The 27075-nt window shown below is 39.3% G+C and overlaps 1 protein-coding gene across 4 annotated transcripts; it reads left to right on the plus strand.

Moving 5' to 3' along the window:
* Nucleotides 1-271: 271 nt before the first annotated feature.
* Nucleotides 272-26027, plus strand: RHOT1 (ras homolog family member T1). 4 transcript variants are annotated; one of them, XM_068209707.1, is made up of 21 exons: nt 272-434; nt 3983-4041; nt 5887-5968; nt 6885-6928; nt 7707-7760; nt 8118-8170; nt 8707-8815; nt 9418-9519; nt 10889-10987; nt 11411-11519; nt 12095-12215; nt 12923-13007; nt 13374-13519; nt 14110-14210; nt 14423-14553; nt 14906-14989; nt 15735-15854; nt 16195-16397; nt 17753-17875; nt 23289-23432; nt 24872-25048. In XM_068209707.1, the coding sequence occupies exons 1-21, from the start codon at nt 398-400 to the stop codon at nt 24987-24989; spliced, it is 2124 nt and encodes a 707-aa protein (XP_068065808.1). In that variant the 5' UTR covers nt 272-397; the 3' UTR covers nt 24990-25048. The 4 variants fall into 4 exon arrangements, with proteins under 4 accessions (XP_068065808.1, XP_068065809.1, XP_068065810.1 ...); XM_068209708.1 differs by lacking the exon at nt 23289-23432; XM_068209709.1 differs by lacking the exons at nt 17753-17875; nt 23289-23432 and having other exon boundaries at nt 24872-26027.
* Nucleotides 26028-27075: the final 1048 nt, after the last annotated feature.

Here is a 27075-nt window from a genome sequence, read left to right on the forward strand (position 1 = left end):
CCTAGGGGTCTTCAGGGAAAGGCTGCACTTGGTGCCGCGGTCCGGTTGACACGGTGGTGTTGGCTCGTAGGTTGGCCGGGATGGTCCCGGAGGTCGTTTGCGCCCTCAGTGATTCTGTGCTCCCGGTGTGCTGCGAGTGCCCCGGGCTGTCCCTCAGCGCTCGCTGCGGTCGCGGCCGGCCCGGCGCAGCCGCCGCCTCCCGCCCGCGCCCTCAGGGGCAGCCGCCGCCCCGCGCAGCCGCCGCGCAGCCGCCGCTCGCGGCAGGTCCCTCGCGAGCCGCCGTAGCGCGCCCGCCGCGTTCCGTGAGGGGAGCCCGGGCAGCCCAGGCCGCAGCGGCGCCGCCGCCGCCGCCCCGCCCGATGTGAGCGGCCCCGGGCCGGGGGCAGCGAGCGCGGCCATGAAGAAGGACGTGCGGATCCTGCTGGTGGGAGAACGTGAGTGCCAAGGCAGGAGGGCCGGGGAAGGCTGGGGGCCGCCGGCTGTCACATCGCCCCGGTGCTGCGAGGCTCCGCCCGGCCCGGGCAGGGAGCCCGGGGAGCCCCGGCCCCGCGGGACGGGCAGGGTCGGGGTGGGCTCGCCGTGAGCGCTCGGAGCGCGGCCTGGAGCCCCTCGGCTCCCTGCTCCGGACACCAGCACGGCCGGCACTTGGTGGAATTGTGCGGCTTGGACGTCCCTGGAGATGACACCGGGGTGAGGTTCTTGCCCGGTGTTTGGCCACGGCCTATTTAAACTTTTGGTTTTCTTTCTCTTTTATTTATTTTTTAATTTTCTTTTTCTCCCCGTGTGAAAATCACACTTGCACGTTTCCCATCTACCGACTTTAGAAATCAGTGGCCTGATGTGCTCCCGGTGGTTATAGGTCGGGTGTTGTGGGTTTGTGGCCACGACAGGGCCAGGGAGTCCAGATCCCTTTTTTTGCTTTTAACTTTGTCTGACCTTGAATAAAGAGCACGCACGAAGGTGCATGACAGAGGTACTGTGGGTCTGGATTTTTTCATGTGTTCCTAAAATTGTGTCCCGAAGTTCACGCTTAGGTACTGAAGTAATTGAGGAGGCTTGCCGAGGCTCAGCTTCTGGTCGGTATAAATAGCAGAGAGGAGGTTCTGTCAGTTTGCACAGCGAGCTTAAGTTCCTTGAGGGGACAGAATACACAGTAATTACCAAGTGTTATTAGTAAAACTACCTAGTTATACTAAGAATGTGGTACTGCTAACAAAGCTTTCCTGAGGACTGAATGCCCCATATATATTTATAGCGCAGTTTTTGCTGTTGTTTTGTAGTGCAGGTTGGCTCTGTCTGTACTGCATGGAAAGGCTCTCTTTGCCTCTTCTAGAGAGGAATCTTGAGGGAGCTGTCACTGTGCAGGAAGAGCTAACTCATTAAGATTGTATTTGGTTAGTTTTGCATGACTGTGTTTGGGAATTGTGCCTTTGAATACACGGTTTAATTCCTCTTTGGAATACATGCCTGATTTACCTCATTGTCTTTGGCAAGGCTGTGTTGTGGGCTGGCTGTGTGCAGTGGTTTCAGCACAGGTGTAACAGGTACTTTGTTTTGGCAACAAGGTTCACAGTGTGTCCAAATAGGAATATTAAAGATACAGGTTTTTTAAATACAGCAATGTGTAGTACATGGTGCACATAAGAGATTGTGAACACACTATGTTACACTTCTGTTTGACTTCTAGTGAGGAGGAGGGAGAAATTTGTTTTACAAATTGATAAAACTTGTCAGTTACAGTGCCAGTCCTGCTTTGTGTATGTGTCTCGTGTATATTTATTAGTCTGAAATCACAAGTTAGTCCAGACCATATAAAACTTTTTAGATGGCAGCAGCAGACCATCAGGTTCAGAACTCTTTATTGTAAGCCTGTTCCAAAACTCAGCCTTTTTCATCCCCAGTGGTCCACAGTTTAGGTTTAAGTTGGTTTAGTCCTCATATACTAACATCAGTTGTTAATAGCCAGTAATTTTCAGAATATGTTCGGCATGTTATGCAGCATGATGTAAAAGACTTATATATGAGGAAAAAGACAATTATTGTAAAGTGCTGTGCTGCTTTCCTTCATCCCCGTCAGCTGATACTGTTTAGGCTGTTATTTCTAAGACTGTGAACAGATTGGGAAAGACAGAGGGTTGACCTAGATTTGAACAAAATAACCCAAATCTCTACACTAGAACCTATGGATTTTCATATAGCACAAGGACACTAGCAAGTGTATCAAAAGCTTCTAAATACTGAACATTTACTCACCAGCAATACATAATCTTCTATTTTCAGACATAAGAAGTGGGTTTCTATATCTGCAAAACGAGTTCTGCCACTGTTTGAAGTTAGAACTGTCTTGGTCAGCTGCAAAACATATATCACTATTTTCACTAATTAGTAACTTTACTTACCTATAAGGAAAGTACTCATATTTTTTCCCTGTGGAAATAGGAGAGCTTCTGAAGCTCTTTTGATTGTCAGGATGAAAATTAAGATGGAGTTGATGCAGGAGGATGCCTGGCAGTTTCAGTTAGGATTTTAGCTCATTTGAGTATCGTTGCTGGAAACACAACTGTGTTGCTGTTGGGAAACCTGCAACCTGCTGCTCTGCAGGGAGTACCGTGGGGGAGAAGTTTACAGCTGTTTTCTGTCAGGAAAACAGAAATCTTCCTCCCCAGAACAGCTTTTCTTCTCTTTTCCTAATTCTGTTGCAACTACTCATGATCATGGTAAGTTATAGAGAAGGTTTTATTTCTGGATGTCAGAACATGTTACTGTACCAAAAATAGACCTAGATAAGTTGAGTATACTCTGACTGGATCATCAGTAACACCAATTCCTGCACAAAATCAACCAGTGGTACAATCGTACCTCTTCATCTTCCATATTCAGAGTTCTATAGTTACACAGAGAAGTGTAAATGCAGTGATATCAGCTGAACACCTGTCTCCAGTGACATTTTCTGTTGGTTTCAGTAGGAACAGTGACACAGGCTGTGACTGGTGGTGAGCAGTGCCTCGGCTGGTAACACATTCCTGCTGGCAGAGGTGCTGGTACGGCCAGGGTGAAATTGAGTTTTGCTTGAATTGAGAGGTGTTGGAAATAGACAGTTCCAAAGGGTGTTTGAATATGAACATGTTGGTTTTTAAGAAATGTCTCAAAACCAAATAAAGCAGTAGTAGTCTTAGAAGGCTTCCAGAGGACCAGAAAACTCACAGATGAAAGGGTTTAGAGAGAGTGGAACCCTGAGAGAAGTTACCAACTCTTGGTTTTAAATGGTCACATTACAGCTTGTCAAAAACAGCAACTAAGTTGTGATATCAGAAGTCTGAACTTTGCAGGTAAACAAAGTCATTTATTTGATTGAATGGTGTTGGGTACTGAAGCCGAGATGATTATCTTGGATTAAGAAAACTGTGACTTTAGAAGGGTTGGTGGTTTGGGCTATTTTTCACTTGTAGTGGGGGACAGCTCGTTTGTATCAAAGGGATTAAGCTCTTGCACTTCAAAAGTAATCAAAGTACTGCAGACTTGGTTCGTGTCCTCTTGTCCAGCTCTCATCCTTGGGATTTTAGGACTAAAGTGCAGTCATAATCTCAAGAATTCTATAGAAACATTTAATTTCTGTGTGCCTCTCTGTGTGCATTCTTTGTATTTCTGAAGTTGTATTAAAACATTTCTAGTTTGTTTTGATTATTTGTTTAAGTGTTCTTATGCGTGTTAAGGTTAAAACCTGGCAATTCTTCTGTGTCAGGCAGAGCAGAATTCACTTCTCTTCTGGAGGAAATGCAGAAGTGGGAGATGGAGCAAAAGTTTTTGCAATAAAAAAATTATGAGAAAATTGGTGTTGTCCATATTTAATATGATTAAACAATAGCTTAAAAGCTTTTAATGTGGTGAATTGGAAAATGTTTCTAAAATCTTCCCATTTTAAGATTGGGTGCAACTGTTAAGTGTAAAAATTATTTAATACCTGTTTTTAATGCCTTTGCAGCCAGAGTTGGGAAGACATCACTAATTATGTCTCTCGTCAGCGAGGAATTCCCAGAAGAGGTAGAGCACTTTTATTTGTTTTCTATGTTTTATTTCTATCCTGTCATGTACTAAGTTAGTAGACTCTGCTCTAAAGTAATGTTTAAAAACAAAATGAAGTCTTTAAAATGGCAAAGATGACTTCAGGAAGAGTGATGTAGGTTAGTTTAAATCTATCTCTGCATGAAGATTAGAAATTTAAGTTTTATCTAAGTTCCCTTCTTATTTTTCCTATTGTTTATTAAACTAATTGTTTTATATGTGATGAATGGTAGGCTTTTTAAGGAGCTGTAATTGGTCCAAACTGTCAGCATATTTCAATATGAGAGACACATAAATGGGAAGGTGCTGAAAGAGACAAGACCATCAGTTATTTTTTGGGGTGTGCTGCATTTAAAGAGCAATTAGATTGCAAAATGATAGAGAATGAGGAATTAAAAGTCACATTGTATAACTTATACTTAGCCATTTTTTGTAACTAAGCAAGACATTGCCTTTACTTCTGTCTTTGAAGAAGGTTTTATTGACTCTTGTAAAAACTGCAGAAAAAGTTGCTTCTACATGTTATTCCTTTGAAAAGCAGCACATAGTTTTCCTTGTACCATAAAAAGAACCACAGCTGCTGCAAATAGTTAAGCTTTTTACATATAAACATGAATGTTTATTTCTTCTGATCACAGGTCTTAAAATAGACATCATGTGCTGCTCTTTGAATCTACTCTGCTCTGGGTTTAATGCAAATCAGTACGTTACCACAGTTCAGGAGTCAAGATTGGATTGTAAACATAACTGAATTTTGTTAACATAATTGAATTTAGTTCCTAACCTTGCAGTTAAAAAGGAGATGCAGTTCCTTTAGCAAGTTGTTTCTTATTGTATTTAGTGAGTTGTAGTCCTCTGTTCACTTCTCACTTCTTCCTGCAGTATAACCTAGAATATTTATCTGAATTAGTGTGTAGAGAAAAAATGTAATTTATATATAACACAAGATCTCCCTGAAATTACAGAAAAAACTTTTGTAAAAACACTGCATCCTATAAAAGCTGCTGAAAGAGACCTGCCCAGTTCCTCAGGCCAGTCAGGCAGATCAGAGCAACATTATGGGGTCTAAAAGGCCATTCAGGCTTGGAAATAGTATTTAATGTACAGGGGGTTATCAGTAATCACCCTTGAGGAAGATCTGAGCAGAGCCTGAAGCTTTACAAAGAGACATCCTTGTGATGATTGACTTTTCTTTTTCCCTTATTTCACTAGAAGTAAATTTTCGTGAGAGTTCACTGTCAACAGGTGAAAGGCAAGAAACAGACGTGCAGGAGATTTTCATTAAAATTAGGTTTACGTTGATTGTTCCCAAATATGGATTAGTGTTCTTTGAAAAAAGGGGCTATCAGAGTTAACAGCATTTTTCAGAATTAGGTTTTTTTAGCATTGCAGGATTTTCTGGATTAATGTGTAGCACTGTCAGAAGCAAGGACATTGTCAGGTTACAAGTGTATAAAAATTGAGCCTTGTATTTTGTCTGTCATGCTTGTTTTGGTGTTGGATAGAGCGGGCTTTAGTTTTACAGAAGTATTCATTGAATGTATCCTTAACAGCACTGCTTTTCTGCAAAGCATGCAGGAAGTTCTGTGTGCAGTAACTAGACAGGTAAAAAATGAGAAGGTAGCAGTGACTTTCAGTGCTCTGAAAAAAAGAAAACCAAACAAATAAAAACCAAAAGTACTCCAATAACTAAACAACTTCAACAACTAATAGTAGTTGCACTGTTTAAAGCTTACTAAATGGCAGCTGTATTATAGTGTATGACTTTTTTCACCATCTGGATTATCTTGAAAGGCTCTTTCTTGGTGTTCCTTTCAACCCCAGGTTCCACCCCGAGCTGAAGAAATCACCATTCCAGCCGATGTCACTCCTGAAAGAGTGCCAACCCACATAGTGGATTACTCAGGTAGGGACTGCTCAGTACCCTCACTGATTTGGTGTGGAATTGTTTGTCTGACTCAGCAGCCCCTGTCACAGACAGGTCTGGGACCAGAGCTACAGGTGGGAGAAGCCTGGAGTAAACTAGAAATTTTCTGAATTTCTAAGTTAGGACACTTCATAATTTTGGGTCAGTTTACTCTTTTGTATTTTTTTCTTGTATTTTAATCTTATTACTGAATAGATAAACAGGTTGATTATGAAGGTTCATGTGCTATCATAAATCTGTGCAGCTGTTGCACAGCTAGGAAAACCCTTCTGCCATTTACAGTGCAAGCCAAGAGTTAGGCCATGTTAGCAGGTACCTTCCTGTCTTCTCTCTCCCATCACTGCTGAGGAAATGTCTCTGATGTGTTTAACCACCTGGAAAAAGAAATAATTTTTGTTGTTGGACTTGATCTTAAATTTATGTGGAGTGAGTTTTTTCTTTCTAGTGAATGATTTTTTTCATAGATTCAGTTAACAGAAGCTTGGTATCACTATAAAAATCATCACCACTTTAATAAAATCATCATATGTCATATTCTGATGTAAAAGTTTACGTTATAGAAGGAAGAGGCTGTTGAAAAATGTAGAAGGATGCAAACTATGACTTGCTCCAAAGAGAACCTCTCTACAAATATAATTATTCCTCTTCAAAATAGCTGTGAAAAATAGATGTGCAACAGACTGTTTCTGTCTTACAAATTAATGGACCAATTTAATTATTGTTTTGGAAGGAGCACTCATTAGAGTATTTTATAAAAAGAAGTTTAAATAACAAGGCTTTGACAAAGCTGCCTCATGAGCATTCTGAAATACCCGAGTTCAGTTTCAGAAGTTTATTTTTTATTTTGTTTGCAAAAATTTTAGTATTAATGAATAACTTCTTCTATCAAATGCAGAAGCAGAGCAAAGTGATGAGCAGCTTTATCATGAAATATCACAGGTAAGTGTGTTTTAGTGTTTGTTAGAAACTAGTTTAGGAAAAAGTCTTTTCCTTTAAAGTTCTCTGCATTCGATGCAGAGAACTTTCCTTCAATTCAGTTTGAATTGAAGGAAAAAACCTTTCTTGCTTGGCATTTTCTATTTTGTTTTGTAACTTGTGCTATAGGAAAGATATCTCTATTTAATAAATCTTAAAGAAAGTAGGTACTGGCACTGTGTTGGTGAATTGAGCTTGAGCTTTGTCCTTCAAATTGAAAGGACAGAACTTAAATCCTTTAATCAGCAAGCCAGTTTTGTATAAATAATTCTACCCTGAAAAGATCCATTTTGCTTCTTTCTGTCACATGGTGCTGTTGAATTTATGAATAGCACAGGCTTCTTGGTGACTTTGTCATCCCTTTTGATTCCTATTTTCAGTTCTTTCTGAGCACCTTTGCACATTTTCTGCACAGTCTGTCATGGTGTTGTGTTCCACTTCTGGCATTTAGTTTGGTGCTTCAATGGAGGCTGCACATGATGACTCTTCAGTTTGGATTTCCTGGTGGCAGAGGTCTCTGCAGGCACAAGCTGTGACTGTCACGCTGCAAGAGAGGCTTTTTGGCACTTCTCATCATATAAGTTGTTTTAATCTTGTTGTTCAGGTTTCAAGTAGCTTAAACAAGACTGGAACAGAGTTTTATAGTGAGTTTATTCTGATGTTGTTAGTATGGTCTTTAATTGTGTTGCTCAGGGGTTTCTGAGCAGTGGAATTCCATGCCTTTCCTTTCTCTTCATTTCAGGCAAATGTGATTTGTATAGTCTATGCTGTTAACAACAAGAATTCGATTGATAAGGTACAGTAACACATTTTATTCCGTTATTAAGATGTAACTTGTGGACTGCTAGTTGATGTCAAGCTGATATCTGGATTAGACATTTGAAATGCCTGAGATGGAGTTTGAGATCAGTTGTTAAGAGAATGAACAGATGTGGGTTTGCTTCTGCTCCATTTCCACATGTGAGTTTTTAGTCATTTCACTTGTCTGAGAAGGTTGTTCATTAATCAGCTCCAATTTTTGTTTCCTCCTTTGTGGGTCAGTATGTGCCTTTTTGGGAAAGAGGCAGTAGCAGTTGTAGTGAAACTTGTGCACAGTTCAGTCACACTTAATTTGAATATGTATTTTTCATGTCTGTTTTTAATCCCACTTTAGGTAACGAGTCGATGGATTCCTCTCATCAATGAAAGGACAGACAAAGATAGCAGGTGCTTAAGTAAAGATGAGAAGTGTGAATTAGGCTGCACATCAATGAACAGTGTTGAGGATGTTAATTATTTAAGAAAATCAAATACTAAACTTAAAGTTTATATAAGAAGTCCAAGCAGCAAGAGATTTGAAGTATGTAGGTCTGTTACATGTGCCAGCAATGTTACTTATTTTGAATTTCATGGGCAGCTTTTACCAGGTGTGTTTATATTTGCTATGGTATAACTGGCTTTGGCTCTATGGTCTGTATAGCTTTTCTGCTGATGCTGGTTTGGGTAATAACAATGTGATTAGTTATCATTGTATGTAAATGTGTGGGTTTTGTAGAATCAACAAGAAGTACATTTCTGTCTAAGTGTATATCAAAGCACTTTATTTAAATTGCTGTCATTTAGTTTTCCCCCATTGCCTCCAGTGGCATTTAATTACATCATGAAGATAATACAGTGGTTTCTGGTGGGACATAAAATGCTAAATTAAGATACATACTTTTATCCATCTGTCTATAAAGCTCTTAATATTCTTTTGTTTTTAGGCTGCCTCTTATATTAGTTGGAAACAAGTCTGATCTAGTGGAGTACAGCAGTATGGAAACTATCCTTCCCATTATGAATCAATATACAGAGATAGAAACGTGTGTAGAGGTATGCAAGACTTTCTGAAGTTAAAGCAAGTTACAGAAAATACATTCTTGCCAAGCATGTATGGCAACTTTATAGTAGAAAAAGGGATTCTGTTTTTTGTTGGTTTTTTTTTCCCAAACTAAATATTTGAAACATGAGTAATTGTAATAGTGAGTTTATATGTTATCTTTCTTTAGGGAAGATTACACTATTGTGTAATGTATAATCAGATGTTGTACAATCAAACGTTACTGTCAAATTCTAATATTAAATTTAGAGCCTCCTCACATACTTCCCTTTAACAAGGGTTTTCTATTTAATATTAAGCCAGATAGATGTCTGCAAAGTATTCAGAATTGATTTAATATATGTGGATATGTCTCTTTTTTTTTTTTCAAAGTAAATACAGCTTTTTGATTTGTGTTCTTGGTATGACAGCAAATTGTACTGAAACCTCATTTATTAATTAATAGAACAGGTACAGGGCCTGGATGTCTTTTTTCCAAACCAGCCCTGTACTGACAGGAGGGGAATAAGTCTTTAAAAATTTGATACTTAAATTGCAGAAGAAATCGCCAAATAGTCAAGAAACTAGCTCATCAATGTGAGGATTTCTCTTTCAGTGTTCAGCCAAAAACTTGAAGAATATATCTGAGCTATTTTATTATGCACAGAAAGCTGTTCTACATCCTACAGGTCCTCTTTATTGCCCAGAGGAGAAAGAGGTATTTATCCATAGATTCTCAGAGCAAATAATCTGGGGGGAGTGAACCACTTTCCTGTCCTTTCCTTTTCAGTGCATTTTTCATCTCTTGGTGTGTTCTGTTACCAGCCAAATGCCAGGCATTGCATCCCAGAACCACCGGGGCTGTTTTGTCATGTGTGAACCTGACCTGTCTTTCCTCTTCCTTCAAAGCAGTGAAGACAGTTTTTTGTTGCCCGTGTGAACTGCCGGGTAAAACGAGAAGCTTTGCTAATGGCTTTGAGCCAAATGTAATGTGACCCAAATTATGTCTTCAATTCAGTTCTCCCTTAGCTGTACATTTCACAAGAACTCCATTTATTTCAGGGAAAACACTCTAGACTTGGCCTGGTCTGAGAGCATTTTTTCTCTGAGAATCTTGTGAAACTTCAGCAAAAGGAATAAGAAACAAGTGATGAGTCTAGTTTTTAGGTATCAGGTGGTTAGCTGAGTGTATTATGAAGGAGTATTTTTTTTAAAATAATTTTCTGGGCAAATACAAATAGAATCTCTAATTGTATCCTTTTAGTGTTGGGAAGTAGGAAAGTTGCTTCAGCTGTAAATACTTTGTTAAGTAGAGAATCAGAGAATAACCCTGTTTTGATTTCTTCCATCAGAATCATCAATATGAGTTAGTAATGTTGTGATAAAATTGTTGTGCTGAAATCTTTTTGGTTTTCCAAAACCAATCTCTATGCAATCTATGTGACCTCTGTGAAGAGAAGAGTCCATCATCACAGTAGTTGTTGGGAGAGAAATACCAGTGTCTGTTTTCCTTCACTTGGAAGGTATCCTAGCAGTTCTTTTGTCCTAGAGATAGTCATATGCTCGGTGCTTTGCCTGGTAGATGAATGAGCCCTGTGAAGGCTTTCAGTATTTGATGTTTGAAGTGAGCTGGCTGTAGTTCTAGACCTATTTAGTTTTGCAAAGCACTGGGATTTTAAGGTGATTTTTTTTTCCCCATCAAAAAATGTTTTGGGGAAAAAAATTATTTCATTATTTCTCTAACTTTTCTATAGCAGTAAGACTGAATTTAGAGAACTGAATTTTATTTTTTTAATAACTTAGTAGTGCCACCTTCACCTTGTGAAGAGCTTGAGATTCTTCTAATAATTGAATAGAAAAACATTTAATGTGGAATAATTGTTTTAAATTTATGGATATAAACTTACTAAATAAATTTTTAGTTCCTCTTGCTTTTTACTTTTGTGTACATTTGAATGAATGTCTGTTCTGAAACTGTAAATGAAGACTAGTGTGTGTTTCCATGTGACTGAGCTGCCTGGTATTGTTCAGTGTAATCTTTCTATACTCAAGCCTAGAAGGATACTGAACTTCCTTTTATTCCTTAGATGAAACCTGCCTGTATTAAAGCACTGACTCGTATATTTAGAATTTCTGATCAAGATAATGATGGTACACTCAATGATGCAGAGCTCAACTTCTTTCAGGTACCTCTCTTGCTTATCTTTCCACCATGCTGAAAGGTGCTATATAATGCTATATATATGCTATATAATTCTATAGAACAAATGATTGGTTTTGAATAAATAATAGGAAGGTGAACTGTAAGGAAATCAGGCCTAAATACTAGGTCTCAAATGCAGCGTAGAAGAATGGATTTGTAAAAACAGAAATGAAATTATTTTTATTTCTAACTATTGTTCAAGTTTGAGTTCAAGAGCAAAATTTTAAAAATCTATTTATGTACTTAAAAATAAAGCACAATTTGTACACGTTTGTTTCCACTAAGAAATTGGATTGTCCTTAACTATCTTAGCAAAATGTTTAAGGCTGTATATAACACAGGATATGCTGTTTGTCCAGCTCAGTAGCCAGTGGTCCTAACATGCTGCTTTTGGGTTTTGTGTTAGAGAATTTGTTTTAATACACCACTGGCACCTCAAGCTTTGGAAGACGTAAAGAATGTAGTCAGGAAAAACCTAAGTGATGGAGTTGCAGATAATGGCTTGACATTAAAAGGTGAGTCTTATTTAACTCTGAAAAGATGTGTCTTTATACAGTTGATATCACTCTTACATGAAAAAGATGGTCTTTTGGAATATGATCTCTGTCTTGATTTTCAGACTGCAAGAGCTGAGCTTGCTCAACAGTGATATCTCGGTGTTCTTTAAGCCCTGGGAAGTGCCAAACAAAAATCCTACCCAGTTATTTTGATACAAGAAAACTAAAAGCAGCCTTCTATGAGATTCCTCTGCAGGCTCCTCCAGGCTAAAGCTTTCTGTTTTAAACTATTGAAATACTGGATTTATTTTCATAAAGCTTTAAAACGCTGGCACTGGAAAAAGCAAACAACAACAAATGACCAAGGGGATTGTTGGAAGGAAACGGTTCCTTGGAGAACACTTTTACAAATGTCATGATTTCCGAGTGTTCCGTCTGTGTAGATAATGCTGTACTATCACCCATGAGGTTTAAAATCATTATGTGCATTTGGAGCTTTTCTCGTTTCCATGTCTGATACTGGTTCTATTGAAAACACTTGTAGCAGGTAGAGTACTTCAGGGCCTTAAGATTTCACCATTTTTGATTTTTAGGTTTTCTTTTTCTACACACACTTTTCATTCAGCGAGGAAGGCATGAGACAACTTGGACTGTTTTGCGTCGCTTTGGCTACGACGATGACTTAGAGCTTACACCAGAGTACCTGTTCCCTCCGTATGTACCACTTCAGCTTTCTGAGCGTGAGTTTAGGCTGTGCTGCTCCTGCTTTGGCAGGAGGAGAGGGTTATTGCAGTGTGTCTATTTCACACATTGTTACATCAAGTACCTCCCTTTTTTAATGACTACCCAGCCAAAACCTTCATGTGGCTGAACACAAAGGAAGAGCTCCTTTGTGCCAACTCCCTTGTGCCAAATCATGTTCTCTTCTCTTTCTTCATAAGAAAGATGGTAGGAGAGACTCTTAATATGAAACTAGAACATAAATCTGAGCAGTTGATTATTGTATGTGGCATTAAATTCTAAAAGACCTGTCAGTATTTTCATAGCATTTGAGACCTATTGAAAATCCTCAAATTAAAAAGAGATTGACCAGTTCTTTGGTTTCTGTTAAAAAATGTAACTGCATCTTTTTTTTTTGTTGTTGTTAAAAAACCCCAAACCTCAAAGTACAAAAACTAAGCAAACCAACAAAAATGTGATTACTGTAGAGCTATAAATCATATAAAGGCACTCACTCATAATTTTAGAATTCATAATAAAAAGTTATGTGCTTTGATCTACGTGAAGATAAATTATTAAAGTTAAGTGCCAAGTCAGATACTTAATGTTATAATTAATAAAGTATGTATTTTGAGTTTTAACATTCTATATTTCATAAACAGTTAATGCTTCTTGTATCTGTTTTTGTTTTCAATGAACAGCCTAAAAATTCCCCCTGACTGCACAACAGAACTAAATCATCATGCATACTTGTTTCTTCAAAGTATTTTTGATAAACATGATTTGGTAAGCATTTAATTTGAGTGTGTGTGTGTCTTTATACTTATAAGCCTTGGTTTGTCAGGAGTTTTACTAAGAAAAATGTGTTTTTATCATTATGTCAGTTTATTCAGAAACTGGCTTTAGCTTCACCTATGGAGTCAGAACTAACCTGTAGTTTATGATTTTCTACAAGGAGAGTTGGCAGTTATAGCTGTAGTACCAAATTGTTTTTAACTAGCACATACATTTAATCTTATTTAAAAACAAGGAGAGAACAATGATTAAAAAGAAACCAGCTTGGTTTCTTGAATCTTGCAAGTGTACAGCAAGAAAATACCAGTTTAGAATAGACACGAATTAAATTACGTCTGATACTGTATTTTGTTTCAGGATAGAGATTGTGCTTTATCTCCTGATGAATTGAAAGACTTGTTCAAAGTCTTCCCTTACATGCCATGGGGACCTGATGTGAACAACACAGTTTGTACAAATGAAAGAGGGTGGATCACATACCAAGGGTTTCTCTCGCAGTGGACGTAAGTGTGATACAGGACATTTTAGTAGAAGAGAACTTTGGGTATGATCATGTGTTTGTAGATTCCTCTTAAAAACTGTTGGAAAGAGTAGTTTTATAGTTGAAAATTGATCCAAACAGTCAAGTTTTTGTAGCCATCCAGTGGCTTGATGTTGAGACTGTTGTTATAATCAGTTCAGGATTTGGCCCGTATTTAGTGCTAACAATGAAGAAGTGTCTCTTCAAAATGTGGAAATCCCTATGATCCCTGTTGAAATGTTACTGCTGTTGTTCTACCCCTTAGAGATGGTTTGAAAAATGATGCTCGATAATGAGGGGGTTTTTCCCAATTTAAAATGCAGAAAATGAGAAAAACGTTATTTGGGGAGGTAAGAAAATACTCTGTGAGTTGATAGGCCTCAGGAAGTACTGCCTTTGTAGAGTTCTGGTGACCACCACTCATTCTCAGAGACTTTTGTCCTTCAGTACTGCAGTGCCAGGAATGTTTCTGTCATTCAGTCTGGAGATAGGAGATAAGGATTGTTTCAGTACTGTAAAGAATTGGTACCCCAGATGGTGACAATTGAAAGTTCTTTTTGTCCCCTCTGCCAGACTAACCACATACCTGGATGTGCAGCGTTGCCTGGAGTACCTGGGTTATTTAGGGTACTCCATACTTGCAGAACAAGAATCTCAAGCATCAGCAATTACAGGTAATAAAAATTTGGTACAACACAGAAATTTAAATTTAGAAATATGCTAAAGAGTAAATTGTTAGTTGGTTCATCTGTTTTCATTTACTCTCTTTTACTTTCTGCTCGAGTGAAACCTTTGATTTAATATTTTAGAGAGATCATTTTGTGTGCATTTTCGTGTTTTCACATGCATTTATATCATGTGAAAAATATTTGTGTTTTTCCAAAAGTGACAAGAGATAAAAAGATAGACCTCCAGAAAAAACAGACTCAGCGAAATGTCTTCCGATGCAATGTTGTTGGAATGAAAGGCTGTGGGAAAAGTGGAGTTCTTCAAGCTCTTCTTGGAAGAAATCTAATAGTAAGAAACATATTTGCCTGTATTCACCTCTGTATGCTGGAGTTAAGGTTAGACAGCAGAAGTGATTGATCTTAGAGCTTTAATGGTTATTACTCAGTTTGCAGAGTTCTTTGAGAAAATACGGAATTGCTAAGGAGGAGTTTGGGGTTTTTTTGGTTTTGTTCTATTTTGGCAGTGGCTATTGCATGCAATAATGACTTGTACATCATGGATTATAGCTATGCATTTCCTTGCAAAAAACCCCAAAGATTACTATAATTTGAATTCATTAATAAATGGAGTAAACCAGCTGTTCAAATCTAACTTAAAGGGAAAAGTTGCTGTGGTCTAACAAGAAATTCTGCCTTTTCAGAGACAGAGGCAAATACGTGCAGAACACAAATCTTACTATGCCATTAATACAGTCTATGTATATGGACAGGAAAAATACTTGCTGGTAAGGCTGCCTCATCCTTGTTTGCCTAAGACTGGTTAATGTTAAAATTCTGTGAATTATGCAGGGCCTTCTACAACAAACTAGTTTTAATTCTCTCTTCTTAACGTGGATTCCTCCCAGTTATTTTCTGTCCCAAATAACCTCTGGGTTTTTTTGTTGATCATTTAGCTGAACCTGGTCAGACCTGTTATTTTTGAAACCTTGACCTGAGTTGCACAAAACCTAGTCCATTTACGGTTACACTGCAGCATATCAAATTATAACGTGATAAATGATCAGAAGTCAGTCTAACTGTTCAGTAAAAAGCATTTGTCACACAGAGTGATTAGAATGGCTAAAATTAGTATTCAGTAGGAGAAATCAGTTATTTAATGCTTGTTCCATTCTAGTTCTGCTTTATGATAATATGACCTCTTTCTTTGTTTCCTGAGATCTAGTCCTGCTCTGTGGTTTTCCTCTGTAGAATGAATGCCCATTTCTGTGGGTGTCTAAGCCTTTGTTTTAAAGTAAATATCACTTTTTATGTTGAGGCGGTGATTGCCTGCAGATGTGATGTTAACAGCTCACATATGCTGGCTGCATGGTAAATTCCTACTGTTCTTTTTCATTAATTCTGCCTATTGTCAGTCCATTAGCTTGAAGGATATATAGAAATAAGCCATAAAAATTATGAGACAAGTTACAAAATTCCTTTAACTGCACAGTGACAAGCTTTTCTCCCTCTGCAACCATCTTTTTTTTCCAGCTACACGATGTCAGTGACTCAGACTTTTTAACTGATGCTGAGACCATATGCGATGCTGTCTGCCTGGTATATGATGTCAGTAATCCTAAATCCTTTGAGTACTGTGCCAGGATTTTTAAGGTTTGTAGAGTTTATATTTACAAACCTCTACATTTATATTTCTTCTTACTGACTAAATATTCAGTATCAGTTACCTGACCTGTACACTGGTTCTAGTGCTTAAAAGACATTTTATTTCTAAGTGCTGGTTATATATCAGGATGCTTTAGCAGTGGTGCACTTCTGTTACTCATACAAAGCAAACATCTACTTTTCTATGTAAACTACTCTGCTTCTAGAAATGCCTGACTTCAGTGCCATGAATATATCTTAATGCTGCTGCAGCCAGTGCAATACAGCCTGTTCCAGGCTGAATGTGTCATATACTGTTTCTTTCACTTTTTTTTCTTTAAATTTGCAGCAGCACTTCATGGACAGCAGAATACCATGTTTGGTGGTAGCTGCCAAGTCCGACTTGCATGAAGTTAGACAGGAATATAGTATTTCTCCTGCTGAATTCTGCAAAAAACACAAAATGCCTCCACCCCAAGCCTTTACTTGTAATACTGCTGATGTGCCGAGCAAGGATATCTTTGTAAAACTGACAACTATGGCAATGTATCCGTAAGTACTGGAGCTGTTCTGTTTTCCATGTGCATGGTCACACAGCACCACTCACTGCATGCCATCGTTAGCCACAGGATGGAACTGCCTCACCGAGCTTTAGCAACAGAGAGACATGAATGAATCTTTGGACTATTTCATATTGAGGAACTTGGCATATATCCATCACAGAAATCAGTCTCAGCTGTTGCTGCTAAGGTGTTTTTGAAGAATACCCTAGTTCATCCAGCTCACGATGCAAATTCCAACAAACAGGATTCTGTTTGGTCCATACTGGAGATACAAAAAGTATATCAGTTTTCATATCTCGATGTTTTTGAGAGCAAGTTGTACTGTAATCCTTGTTGGTAGCTCAGCTTGACAGCTGATTACAAGCAACGGCACCTTAGTGCACAACAGTTCCCCCAGTGCACTGCTTAAAGTACTTTTTATTTTCATGGTGTTTATTACTATGTGCTTCAGTTCATTTATCTAATAAATATTATAATTTTAATAGAATTTTTGTATAAATATCTTTGGACTTCAGGTACAAGATACTTAAGCTCAGATTCTCCTTCACTACACATCTCACTGTTGCTAAACTCACTTTGCATCTCTTCTTTTGGTGGGTGAAGCTTTTAATATGGTGATGAACTACATAAATATTACAGCAGATGGAGTCTAGTATGACAGCTGACATTTGCTTTAAAATAAATAGAACTAATGTCACTTTCACCCAAAATAATAGGGTATTTTTAATTATTTGAAACTGAATTTACTGAATTACATCTGTAAAGCTTTAGTTTTGGTTTGGGTTTTTTTTTTTCTCTTGTGTTCATTTTGTAGCACTGGAATACTGGGAAACCACTAAAGTGTAGCACTGACCAAATGTCTGTCATATCAATATTCCTGCTTCTCCCTTAGTTTTCAAGCATGTGTTTTTGGTAGGGTGGGAAAAATAGAGGCATTGCTTACCCTGTAAAGAGTGCATTCGAAGTGGTAGAAAATGTGGCTTCCTTTCCTTTGAAAAAGGGGTGTTACCTATTGCTGTGCAGACATATTTAGAAGCCTTTAAATGCTTTCCTTTTATGGGAACTTGTATAAATTCATCAAACATTTCCATTCATGTTTGTGCTTTGCTGTTAAGATCTGTTTATGGTGGTGATGCCAAAATGTCCAAGACATAGAAGCTCTAACCTTTAAATTCTGCACAGCTGTAGTTGTACCCTTTATTCCCCAGTGTTTTTTTCCTCCTCTCCTTACTCATTCAAATGTACCTTTTATTCCTAAATCTCTCTTGGTTGTGGCACAGTCCTAATGTGCACCTGATTTGATGAGCAAGATTTCAACTCCTGTCCTTCTGTGTGTTTTCGCAGCCATGCCCGGTTACGCTGTATGTGCGCCTGCAACAGGTGTACATTTTGCATCTGTCAGAACTTCCTCAACTCAGACTTGCTGCAATCTGTAAAGAACAAACTCTTCACTGCAGTTCTTAACAGGTCCTTAACTTTATTTACTAGGTACCAGGTGTGCTTTTAAAATAAAGGGTGTCTTTGGAGTACCAATTGGTAACCTTATATACTGCAGATTTTTCACTCCATAGCCACTAAATAGGCCAATACTTTAATAATTGTCATAGAATTATAAAACTTGGTTTAACTTGGAGGTTCTTTTGAGCTTAGTTTAGACATTTTTATGAAACATTACCCATTTGGTTGTTGATTCAGGTTCTTTTTGATTGCAGAAATACTGTGCAGGAATTAGGACTGTGTTTTTGGGGAACAGCTAATAGTCATTAAGTAGTGTCTACAAATCTGTGTAATGCTTCTCACTTGAGACATTACAGGTTTGTTTAGTATTGATTAGAGGTAGTGCCTTTTAGATCCCAGTTACACAGATATTTTCATAAAGGCACAGCTTGACTTACAGCAGCATCATGTAACATACTACGTGTTTATAATTGCTAATTTGATATTTGGGAGTTCACAGAATTTCTGTTGTGTGTGTGTGTTATGCTTGGTTTACACAAAGAATGGGCATTTTGTCTTAAAAAATAATCCAGATCTTTAAACATCCAATTCCCCTCTAAATGAAATGCAACATGTAAGTGGTAAATGCTTAAACATTTGCATTTCCAGATACTTTTGGAAAAACAATTGGTAAAGAGAGATAACTGGTTTTCAGCATTGAAAACAGTGCTATAGCTTGTCCTGCAGGCAGTTTCTGACACACAGGATTTACTAACACCTCAACACTTGTCATCACACCCCACCAAATGGGAGTTCAAACCAAACAACTGTTGCAGTGCAATGGTTCCATCCTCCATGGCCTTCTTGGAGGCTTAGATGGTAAATGTGTTTATTTGAAGGCCATGGCTGAGGTATCCTGACATGCTGCTGGTCCATGGATGTTACTTGTTACAGGTTTCAGATGTAGCTGCTCCATGTGAGAGTGTCTGCCTCCTTTTAATGCAAATGACACACATGTAGGAGGTCTGCTGATACACCCACCTACAGGATTGAGCATTTTCCTTGTCAAATACCACTTTAATTCAAGATACAAGTGTTAACCACAGAGTGAGAACTCAAGGAATAGTGAAAAACTCATTAGCTTAGGAAAAGACTGAATGAGTGAGGCTCTTCATGCTGCATCTCTTCTACAGCAGTCATTCCATAGACAGAAATACTTTGAAACAGCAATCTCTTTGCATATTGTCACTCTAAAACTTCATTGAGCAGTAACTACTAGAAAATCCCAGCTCTTCATTATTGAGGCTGAAATCACCTCTAACACATCTTCAATTTTTGGAACTGGTATGGGTTGCTGTGTTCGCTGTTGTGATTTGTTTCTCTGTTGTATGGGGTTTTTTGAATTCTGCATTAGTCATTGAACTTCATTCCTCTGAAGTGCTGTCAGGGTCTCAGGATACTGAAATCTTTTACTGAGTTTTGGGATGCTGTCATTCCACACCTTATTACTAGGGAGTCTGTAACAAACATAGGAATCCACTACTGCCTAACAAGTCTGTAATTCAAGGTGAGGAAAATTCCTGAAAGACACTTCCCTCCAGAAAGAAGAATTATTTGCTAGAATCCCCTTGTCTCTCAGTCACTAGGGTTTGTTCCAGGTTTCCAGCATGCTCACTTCATCTCACCAACTCCCTAACCAAACACCTTGCTGCAGGTTATTTACCATTCAGCATGTGAACTGCTGCATGACTGAACATATGGTAGAGCTGGGATGCCTGGAAACAAGAGGAAATAGCTCCCAATTGTAGGCATAGGAGGGTAGAGATGGATTTCTTGTCTTAGAAAAATCATACATCTAATGATGTGTGATTAGAGAAAGCATTTGCATCAAGAAGGACTTTCTGATTCAGTTAGTTTCTATAACTTTGCCTTCACAAGTGCTTACCGTTAGGTCAGCTAGTTGGGCAAAAGTTAGGTAATTGATGGGGGAAGGAGGTTTCTCATGAGTACTTTATTCTCCTGATCCCCTCCTATTCCCTTGGGCTGTGGAAGCTTTTCAGGTAAACGGAAGTTTTTCACACTGGGCCCCTTCCTGTGCCCTTTGTTGCTAAGTAACCCCTAAACACTGTTACCAAGGCATCATATGAAATCACATTTGACTATTCCCACCTTAGTAATTAAAGGAAGAACATTGCCTCTGTGCAACTGAGAAACCTGCTCATGCTCCCTTCAGTTTCTCTTTGTGGACAAATTTCAGGGGTTCCCCCGAGGCTTGCAGGCTGTCAGAAAGGCAAGTCCAGCCTGGAGATTGCTGTGTTGGTTTGAACTGCCCGGGGCCACAATTGATTGGTTCTTTGAGGAAGGAGGCACAGCATTCAAAGCACTGGACATGCATGTATGAGACTTGCTACTATACTGTAGTATTTTTATAGTTTTAATTTGTTCTTTCCTTTAGGTGTCCACTTGTATTTGGCTGGCTGGCACCTAATCTCTTTTTACTACATTGTTTTACCAAAAGCAGTCATTCTAACCCTTTCTTTAATGATCTCGGATTTTTGGCTTTTTTTTTCCTTGGCTTCAAATCATCCATGTTGCCTTTTGCTTGTACAGTAGTGGCATTTTTCTGTCAGCTAAGTTCATTTCAAAATAAGATGATCCTAATGCATGAGAATTGTGTTGTTCATCAAGGAGACTTCTCAGAGGATGTTTTTCTTCTAAAGTTTTTAAAACACTGTGGAATTGAAGTGAAATTCTACTTCCATATGAAACTTGCTTGTTTCAGGAATTATTAGTAAGGTTTTGCTTTCTGTGGCAACCTTCCTTCTGTGAAATTAAAGTTAAGACAATAATTACACACACACAATTATTATTGTGTTTTCTTGTAATAATGGTAAAGTTCTAAGAGTATAACCCAGGATTTACCTTTCACTTTGTGCAAAGTACGCTCTTTTTTTTTCAAAACTTGTATATTGCCATTAAATCTAATTGCAGAAATGTATCTCTAGACTTAGGTGTCCCCCAAATTAGGACATTGCTAAATGACACCTCCAAAATGACAGGACATTAGAAATTGCTAATTTATTTTCCTTCTTCTCTAAGCTGTTTGATGCCCCAGACTGCATAGAAATTTGCAAAGCTGTGTCCCCTGATTTCTTTCTAACCAGAGTGTGATGTATTGGCATTCTACATCCATTTTTAGGTTTTGTGGATAATAAGATACATTTGGAGCTTTTCACATTTTAGATGACTAATGCATGGGGGAAAATTCTAACTGCTGGACTTAGTTTGCATCCTAGGAAAATATGTGCCTGAAGGGAAGCTGCAGCAGCTCGTGCAGGTTATGCGATGCTTTTGGAATTCAGTTGCTTATATTTAATGCTAAGAACCTTTGTCAGAGCAGGCTGCTGCATGAACTTGCTTTGAGTTCTGCTGTGCGTAGCCGTGTGAGCAGCCTGTTGGCCTCAGCACTGTGCTTTTAAAATGCTTTGGAAGTTACTATAGGAATGTTTTTGAACTTCTGTATTTAAGGATAAACCTTCCCAGACCTGGAAATTATTCTGCTGCTGACCTTGGGAAAAGTGTCAGCACAGATGTGTAACTCAGCAGTTTTCTGTGTGTACCCATGCTCAGTTAACTTCTTAGCAAGTGCATGTGACAAACTTCTTGTGGGTTGTTAAAGTCTCTTGGAAAAAAACCCTGTTCAGATTTCAAAGATCTTATTCAACAAGTGACAAGGTACTTGACTCATTCTTAAAGGTAGGTTGAATAAAAATATGCCCTTTTTTTCCCTTCAAAATGTGCACTAAAATCTGAATTTTATGCCAAAGGCAAAATGTTTAGACTTTCATATATTTGTGGAACTGATTTTATGATTAAATACACACAGCAGCCTGTCTGGAAAGTTTGAAACATCATTCTTAATATTAATAAGCAAGAGTTTCAAATACAGCTTCATTTATGGAGTTCTGACTGCTACTCTCTGTGTGTATAAGTGCACATCTATTTAGATGTTTTACCCTTGGAGAGAATATTTTTTCCAATTCACTGTTACTCTCTTACTAACAAGGCAGTAGTCATTTCCACCACTGGTGAAAATTAGTTTCATAAGCACAACTAGACTGAAGTTAAGTTTGAATGTTATTTTTTGAAAAGGTAGAATTTTTCATTGTGTGTTGAAAAAGGTTTTTGTGCATTGTAGCCACCTTCATGTCAAAGTACCATCACTAGAAACAAATATTGATCCTTTTTTATTTTTTTTTTTTTGTTTCTTTAATGGCAGCTAAACAATATTAGAGATTAAAGTTGTAAAAAATGATTTTATGACAGCATAAGGAACATTGAAAGAAGAAAAATTGGACATTTATGAAGTTGTAAAGCAGTTAGGCATCCATAATGTTCTGAACTTCAGTAAGCGTTTTGAACTTTGGATTTTCAGGCTGAAACATTCAGAGTAAATTTCCTTGCGGTTGTAAGACAAGTCCCTGTCTCGAATTAGTTCCTTATTTAAATGAAAGAGTCTGCTATTGTTAGGCTTAGAACAGGGATCAAAGCCAATTTAGTCTCCCTTTAGACATTACAAGAGAATTTTATCATGGCTGAGAACATATTAATCGTTTTCAGAAAGATGAAGTGTGCTCAGCTAGTTTCTTGCATACTATTAAATATGGACATATACAAAACAAGGCAAATTATAGATAGGAATCAGAAAATCTAGATGTGAGAGATAGTGCTTTATGAGGCAATGCAAAAGCATTAATTTGCAATTTAAACATTGATTTGCATATTTAAAGAGATGGGATTTAAAATTGTACAAATAGTTGGGCATTTGAATTAACCAAATTAAACCGGAGACTAGTAACACAAATACTCATCCAACAGTAGAATAGGCACTGTGTACTGTCCAGCAGAGCTTCTTGTGTAATCTAGTAAAATCATGTTACCTACAGGTGATTCATTTTGCATACGCAGATTAGTTTTATAATTTACAGATCTGAAGAAAAGGATTTTGCAGCCTTTTACTAAGAAATTACCCCAAACTACCACTGTAGTGGTAAAATACAGTCTTTGAGTTCTCAACAGTAGTGGGATCTCATCAGTTTTATGGCTGATGTGCATATGGTGCAGGGGTATTGCAGTGTCCTGTGGGACACATGGAAGTTGAGGCTGTGGAGATGGAGTGGGAAGAGAAATCCAGTTTCTTAAGCAGGTTTCTTTGTCCTTAAAGCAAAGGCATTTAGCTACATGAAATCACACATTTTACTTAGCTTATTAAAAGCACAAACTCGATTTGTTTCTGGTTTTCCCTGAGCACTAAGTTTTTAACAACTGCACAAGAATCAGGGGCTAGGTGGCTATAAATCAGATATTCTCTGGGCTTTTTGATTTGAGAGGGTTGCTGTTGTTGAGCCATGCAATGAACTGCACTGTGCATGTGTGTGAAAAGGTTAAGAGCCTACCTAGCTGAGGTGGGGGCCATGCTGTTAGCAGACGAGGAGAGCAGGATTATGCAGCAGGTGCACGCCGTCCACTTGGTAGAAGATTCCATCTTCATGGAGTCATCTCTTGGGCCACGTTTGCTTGAAGACAGGTAACAACAGCCAAACCCAGGTGACATTGCCATTGCCTTTTCCCTTTCTTCCCCTCAGCAAGCCACTTGACATCCAGTTTGCAGAGACTTTGTCAAAACTAGCTGTAGAACAACTAATGCTTGCAGGAATTCTTGGATTTGGTCTGTTCTATAACCCAGCAAGACATTCTTAAATAAGATCAGGATTTTTTAGACTAAAGAGCAGCTGTGTGTGCATCAAAGACCTTGTTCTTCAGCATGTGGTATGGCAGAACTCTGATTAACTATCTGGCTGTTATGGCTCCTGCAAAAGTCTACTAAAGCACATGCAAAACTGGTTTTGTGTGTTTTGATAGCAAGTAGCAATTCCTGCTCTGTTAAACAGTTTGTGAGCTACAGCTCTGCAGTTCTCACTCTGTGAACTCCTGCGTGTGCTTAGGATCTCTGTGCTCCTTTACTTAACCCTCCTGCAGCTTCACTGAGTAACCCATGGTGATTAACATAGGCTAATATATGTAGGCTAGTGAAGTTCTGTCTCTAAAGCAAACAAACAAAAAAATCAACTTTACTGTTGTTTAGGAACTTTTGTGCTTTGAATTATGGCATTTATGATAACTTGTTTTAAATGGTAGCTCCTGCTTTCTGGTAAGCTGTCATACTTCAGACTGCTGTTGAGGGTGGCCAGTCTTGCTTAACTGAGCATGTTCACAGACTTCTTGCAATATTTGGGAGAGTTGGGTCATTGCCTGTCTCCACTGTCATGTGAGATGTGGCTTTTTCTGTCATACAGTCACTCCATACTTTTTCTGTTGGTGCCATTGTCACTGCTTGTTTCACTCACACTTTCTCTTAGCTTTCAGCTTGGTGTTGGATGACTGTTTCTGTTGCTGTTCTTGTGACTACTGGGAATAAAGGGATTTAAAAATGGTTTGATTCTAGCTTTTGGAAAAATATTACTTGCTACTTGTCAGTAATTTTTTTGGGGGGGCTAGAATAAGTAGATACTCAACAGGACTGGGAAGTTTTTAATGGAAAAGCAGAAATACTAAACTCAACATTTAGAAAAGAAATAAAAAGGATTTTGCTGGACAGAGTTGTTCTCACTATGAGTTATTAATTATTTGTAGCTATTTTTGTTTTCCTTTCCTGAATGCTTGCTGGTACTCTCAAAGGAGACACCCTGCCCTCCCACATCCACGAGTAATGATCTGCTCCTGCATTTCTCCTCAGCCGTGTGAGCACTCTGACTTCAGGGAGATTGGATGTGGTCAGGGCTGCAGATCAAATCCTGGGCTTTAAGAAAAGCAAAATGACTGTACAGTGCTCGTAAGGCTGAATTGTGAGCTGTTTGCCTGTGACAAGTGTAGTGATGAATTTCCAAAAGCAGAGTAGTTTAGCACAAGCTGTCTGGAGTTCCTGTCATGGAATTAACCTGGTTTTGTATGTGTGTTAAATTTCAGGCATGTGACACAAGCAGACCTCAAGAGCTCAACATTCTGGCTCCGAGCAAGTTTTGGTGCTACTGTGTTTGCAGTTTTGGGTTTTGCCATGTACAAAGCACTACTAAAGCAGCGATGATCTGAGAAGAAGCACATCCGGCCCTACCAAATAAATAAATAAAAAACCACTTTTATGTACATTCTGAATGCTTTAAATTCTGCTAGAAATATTTATATATGCAGAGTTACTTTATTAATATTTGTAATTCATGCTTAAGATTATTTTAAATTATAGCTCCAACTACAGTATTGCATAATGTGTGGAAAAAAGGAATTGCTTCTTAACAGCCAGCTAAAATGGCTTAACTTGTAAGGCCAAAAGGGAATTTGTTGTAAATAACCTGTACATATTAAAGCAAGTAAGACATTGCTTCCCAGAAACCTATTCAAAATACTGTTCTTAGATGTTCACCATGGTGACATTCTAGTGTATAGGTGAAATTCATTTTCAGTAGAATAGACTCAACTCAAGGATCATACTTCCTCAAGGATTGCTTATTTATTTCACATTTATCTGAAGTGACTTCATCTTTTTGGACTATAAGCTATAGCAGGCAGAATTTGTGACTTTGGTTCATATTTTTAATTGATGAACAAATGTGCCCCTCTAATCATGTACTTCAGGAAAGAGTCACCTTTGCTGTCCTGGCCTATGATTTTGTATTTTCCATGACCAGTGACATATTTAGAGTCTGGTCTCTTTTAAGAGGGAAAAAGTAAACTTTGAAAACTGCCAGATCAACTTCCTATGCTGTGTGTAACCCATGTTTTTCATTTTTCACTATGTTGTGTTTTATAACCCTCATGAATCAGACGAGCAAATTTTGTATGTTATAAACGGTTATGATTTGGAAAGTGTTGCAGTTTAATTTCTCACATCTGTCAGTCATACTCATTGAAAGCTGTGTATAAGAGAAAACTGCAATAGTACACAGTGCCTATTCTGCTGTAGTATATTCGTTGCATGGATCACAGTGCATTCTGTAATGGGCTAGAATTACCTATAGACACAGCTTTTTTAACAATCAAGTAAACCAAACATTAAATTCCTCATGACAAACCTATTTTTCCATTGCTGGCCTTTTCAAGTATTTCAATAAAATAACTGTGTACTGTGTCTGTGCTTATCTTTTTCTTCTTTTTCTTTACCTTCCTGTGCCCTGAAAGGTGGAGTTTACCAAAACTTTGTCCTTTATGGAAATGGATTCTGCTGGTGCCCTCACTTGTTGGAGGTTACAAATCTTGGCAGTGCAGTTTCTTTCATGCCTCCATTAGAAGTTTATTTCTGATTTATATCAGAAGACCAAAGTGCCTTATATAATACTTTAAAGCTGAAATGCAAATAGTCAACCATGAACTTTGTACTTACTGTCAAGGACAAAGACTGGGAGAAAAGACCAAATAGTTCAGTGGGGTGTAGGAAGCTGTGGGCAGTGCATTGGTTCATATTTTGGTGTTACTAAAGAGGCTCCGGCAGTGCGGCGTTCCCGGGGAGCTGTGGGCAGTCCCGGGATGCTCCCGAGGGAATCCCCCGAGGGACCCCAGCCCGCCCGGGAGCGGCCGCCAGGGGGCGCTGCCGCCGAGCTCACGGGGCCGCGCTGAGCCCGGCACCGGCGGGAGCGGCAAACGGCGCCGTCAGCGCGTCCCGGCCGCTCCCGTGTGGAGCGAACAGCCCCGTCAGCCCGTACCGGCGGGAGCGGCAAACGGCGCCGTCAGCGCGTCCCGGCCGTTCCCGTGTGGAGCGAACAGCCCCGTCAGCCCGTACCGGCGGGAGCGGCAAACGGCGCCGTCAGCGCGTCCCGGCCGTTCCCGTGTGGAGCGAACAGCCCCGTCAGCCCGTACCGGCGGGAGCGGCAAACGGCGCCGTCAGCGCGTCCCGGCCGTTCCCGTGTGGAGCGAACAGCCCCGTCAGCCCGTACCGGCGGGAGCGGCAAACGGCCCCGTCAGCGCGTCCCGGCCGTTCCCGTGTGGAGCGAACAGCCCCGTCAGCCCGGCACCGGCGGGAGCGGGAAACGGCCCCGTCAGCGCGTCCCGGCCGTTCCCGTGTGGAGCGAACAGCCCCGTCAGCGCGTCCCGGCGGGAGCGGCAAACGGCGCCGTCAGCGCGTCCCGGCCGAGCGGCCGCTCCCGTGTGGGACGAACAGCCCCGTCAGCCCGGCCCGGCGG

The sequence above is a fragment of the Anomalospiza imberbis genome, chromosome 19 (assembly GCF_031753505.1).
Source record: "Anomalospiza imberbis isolate Cuckoo-Finch-1a 21T00152 chromosome 19, ASM3175350v1, whole genome shotgun sequence".
Classification (NCBI taxonomy): domain Eukaryota; kingdom Metazoa; phylum Chordata; class Aves; order Passeriformes; family Viduidae; genus Anomalospiza; species Anomalospiza imberbis.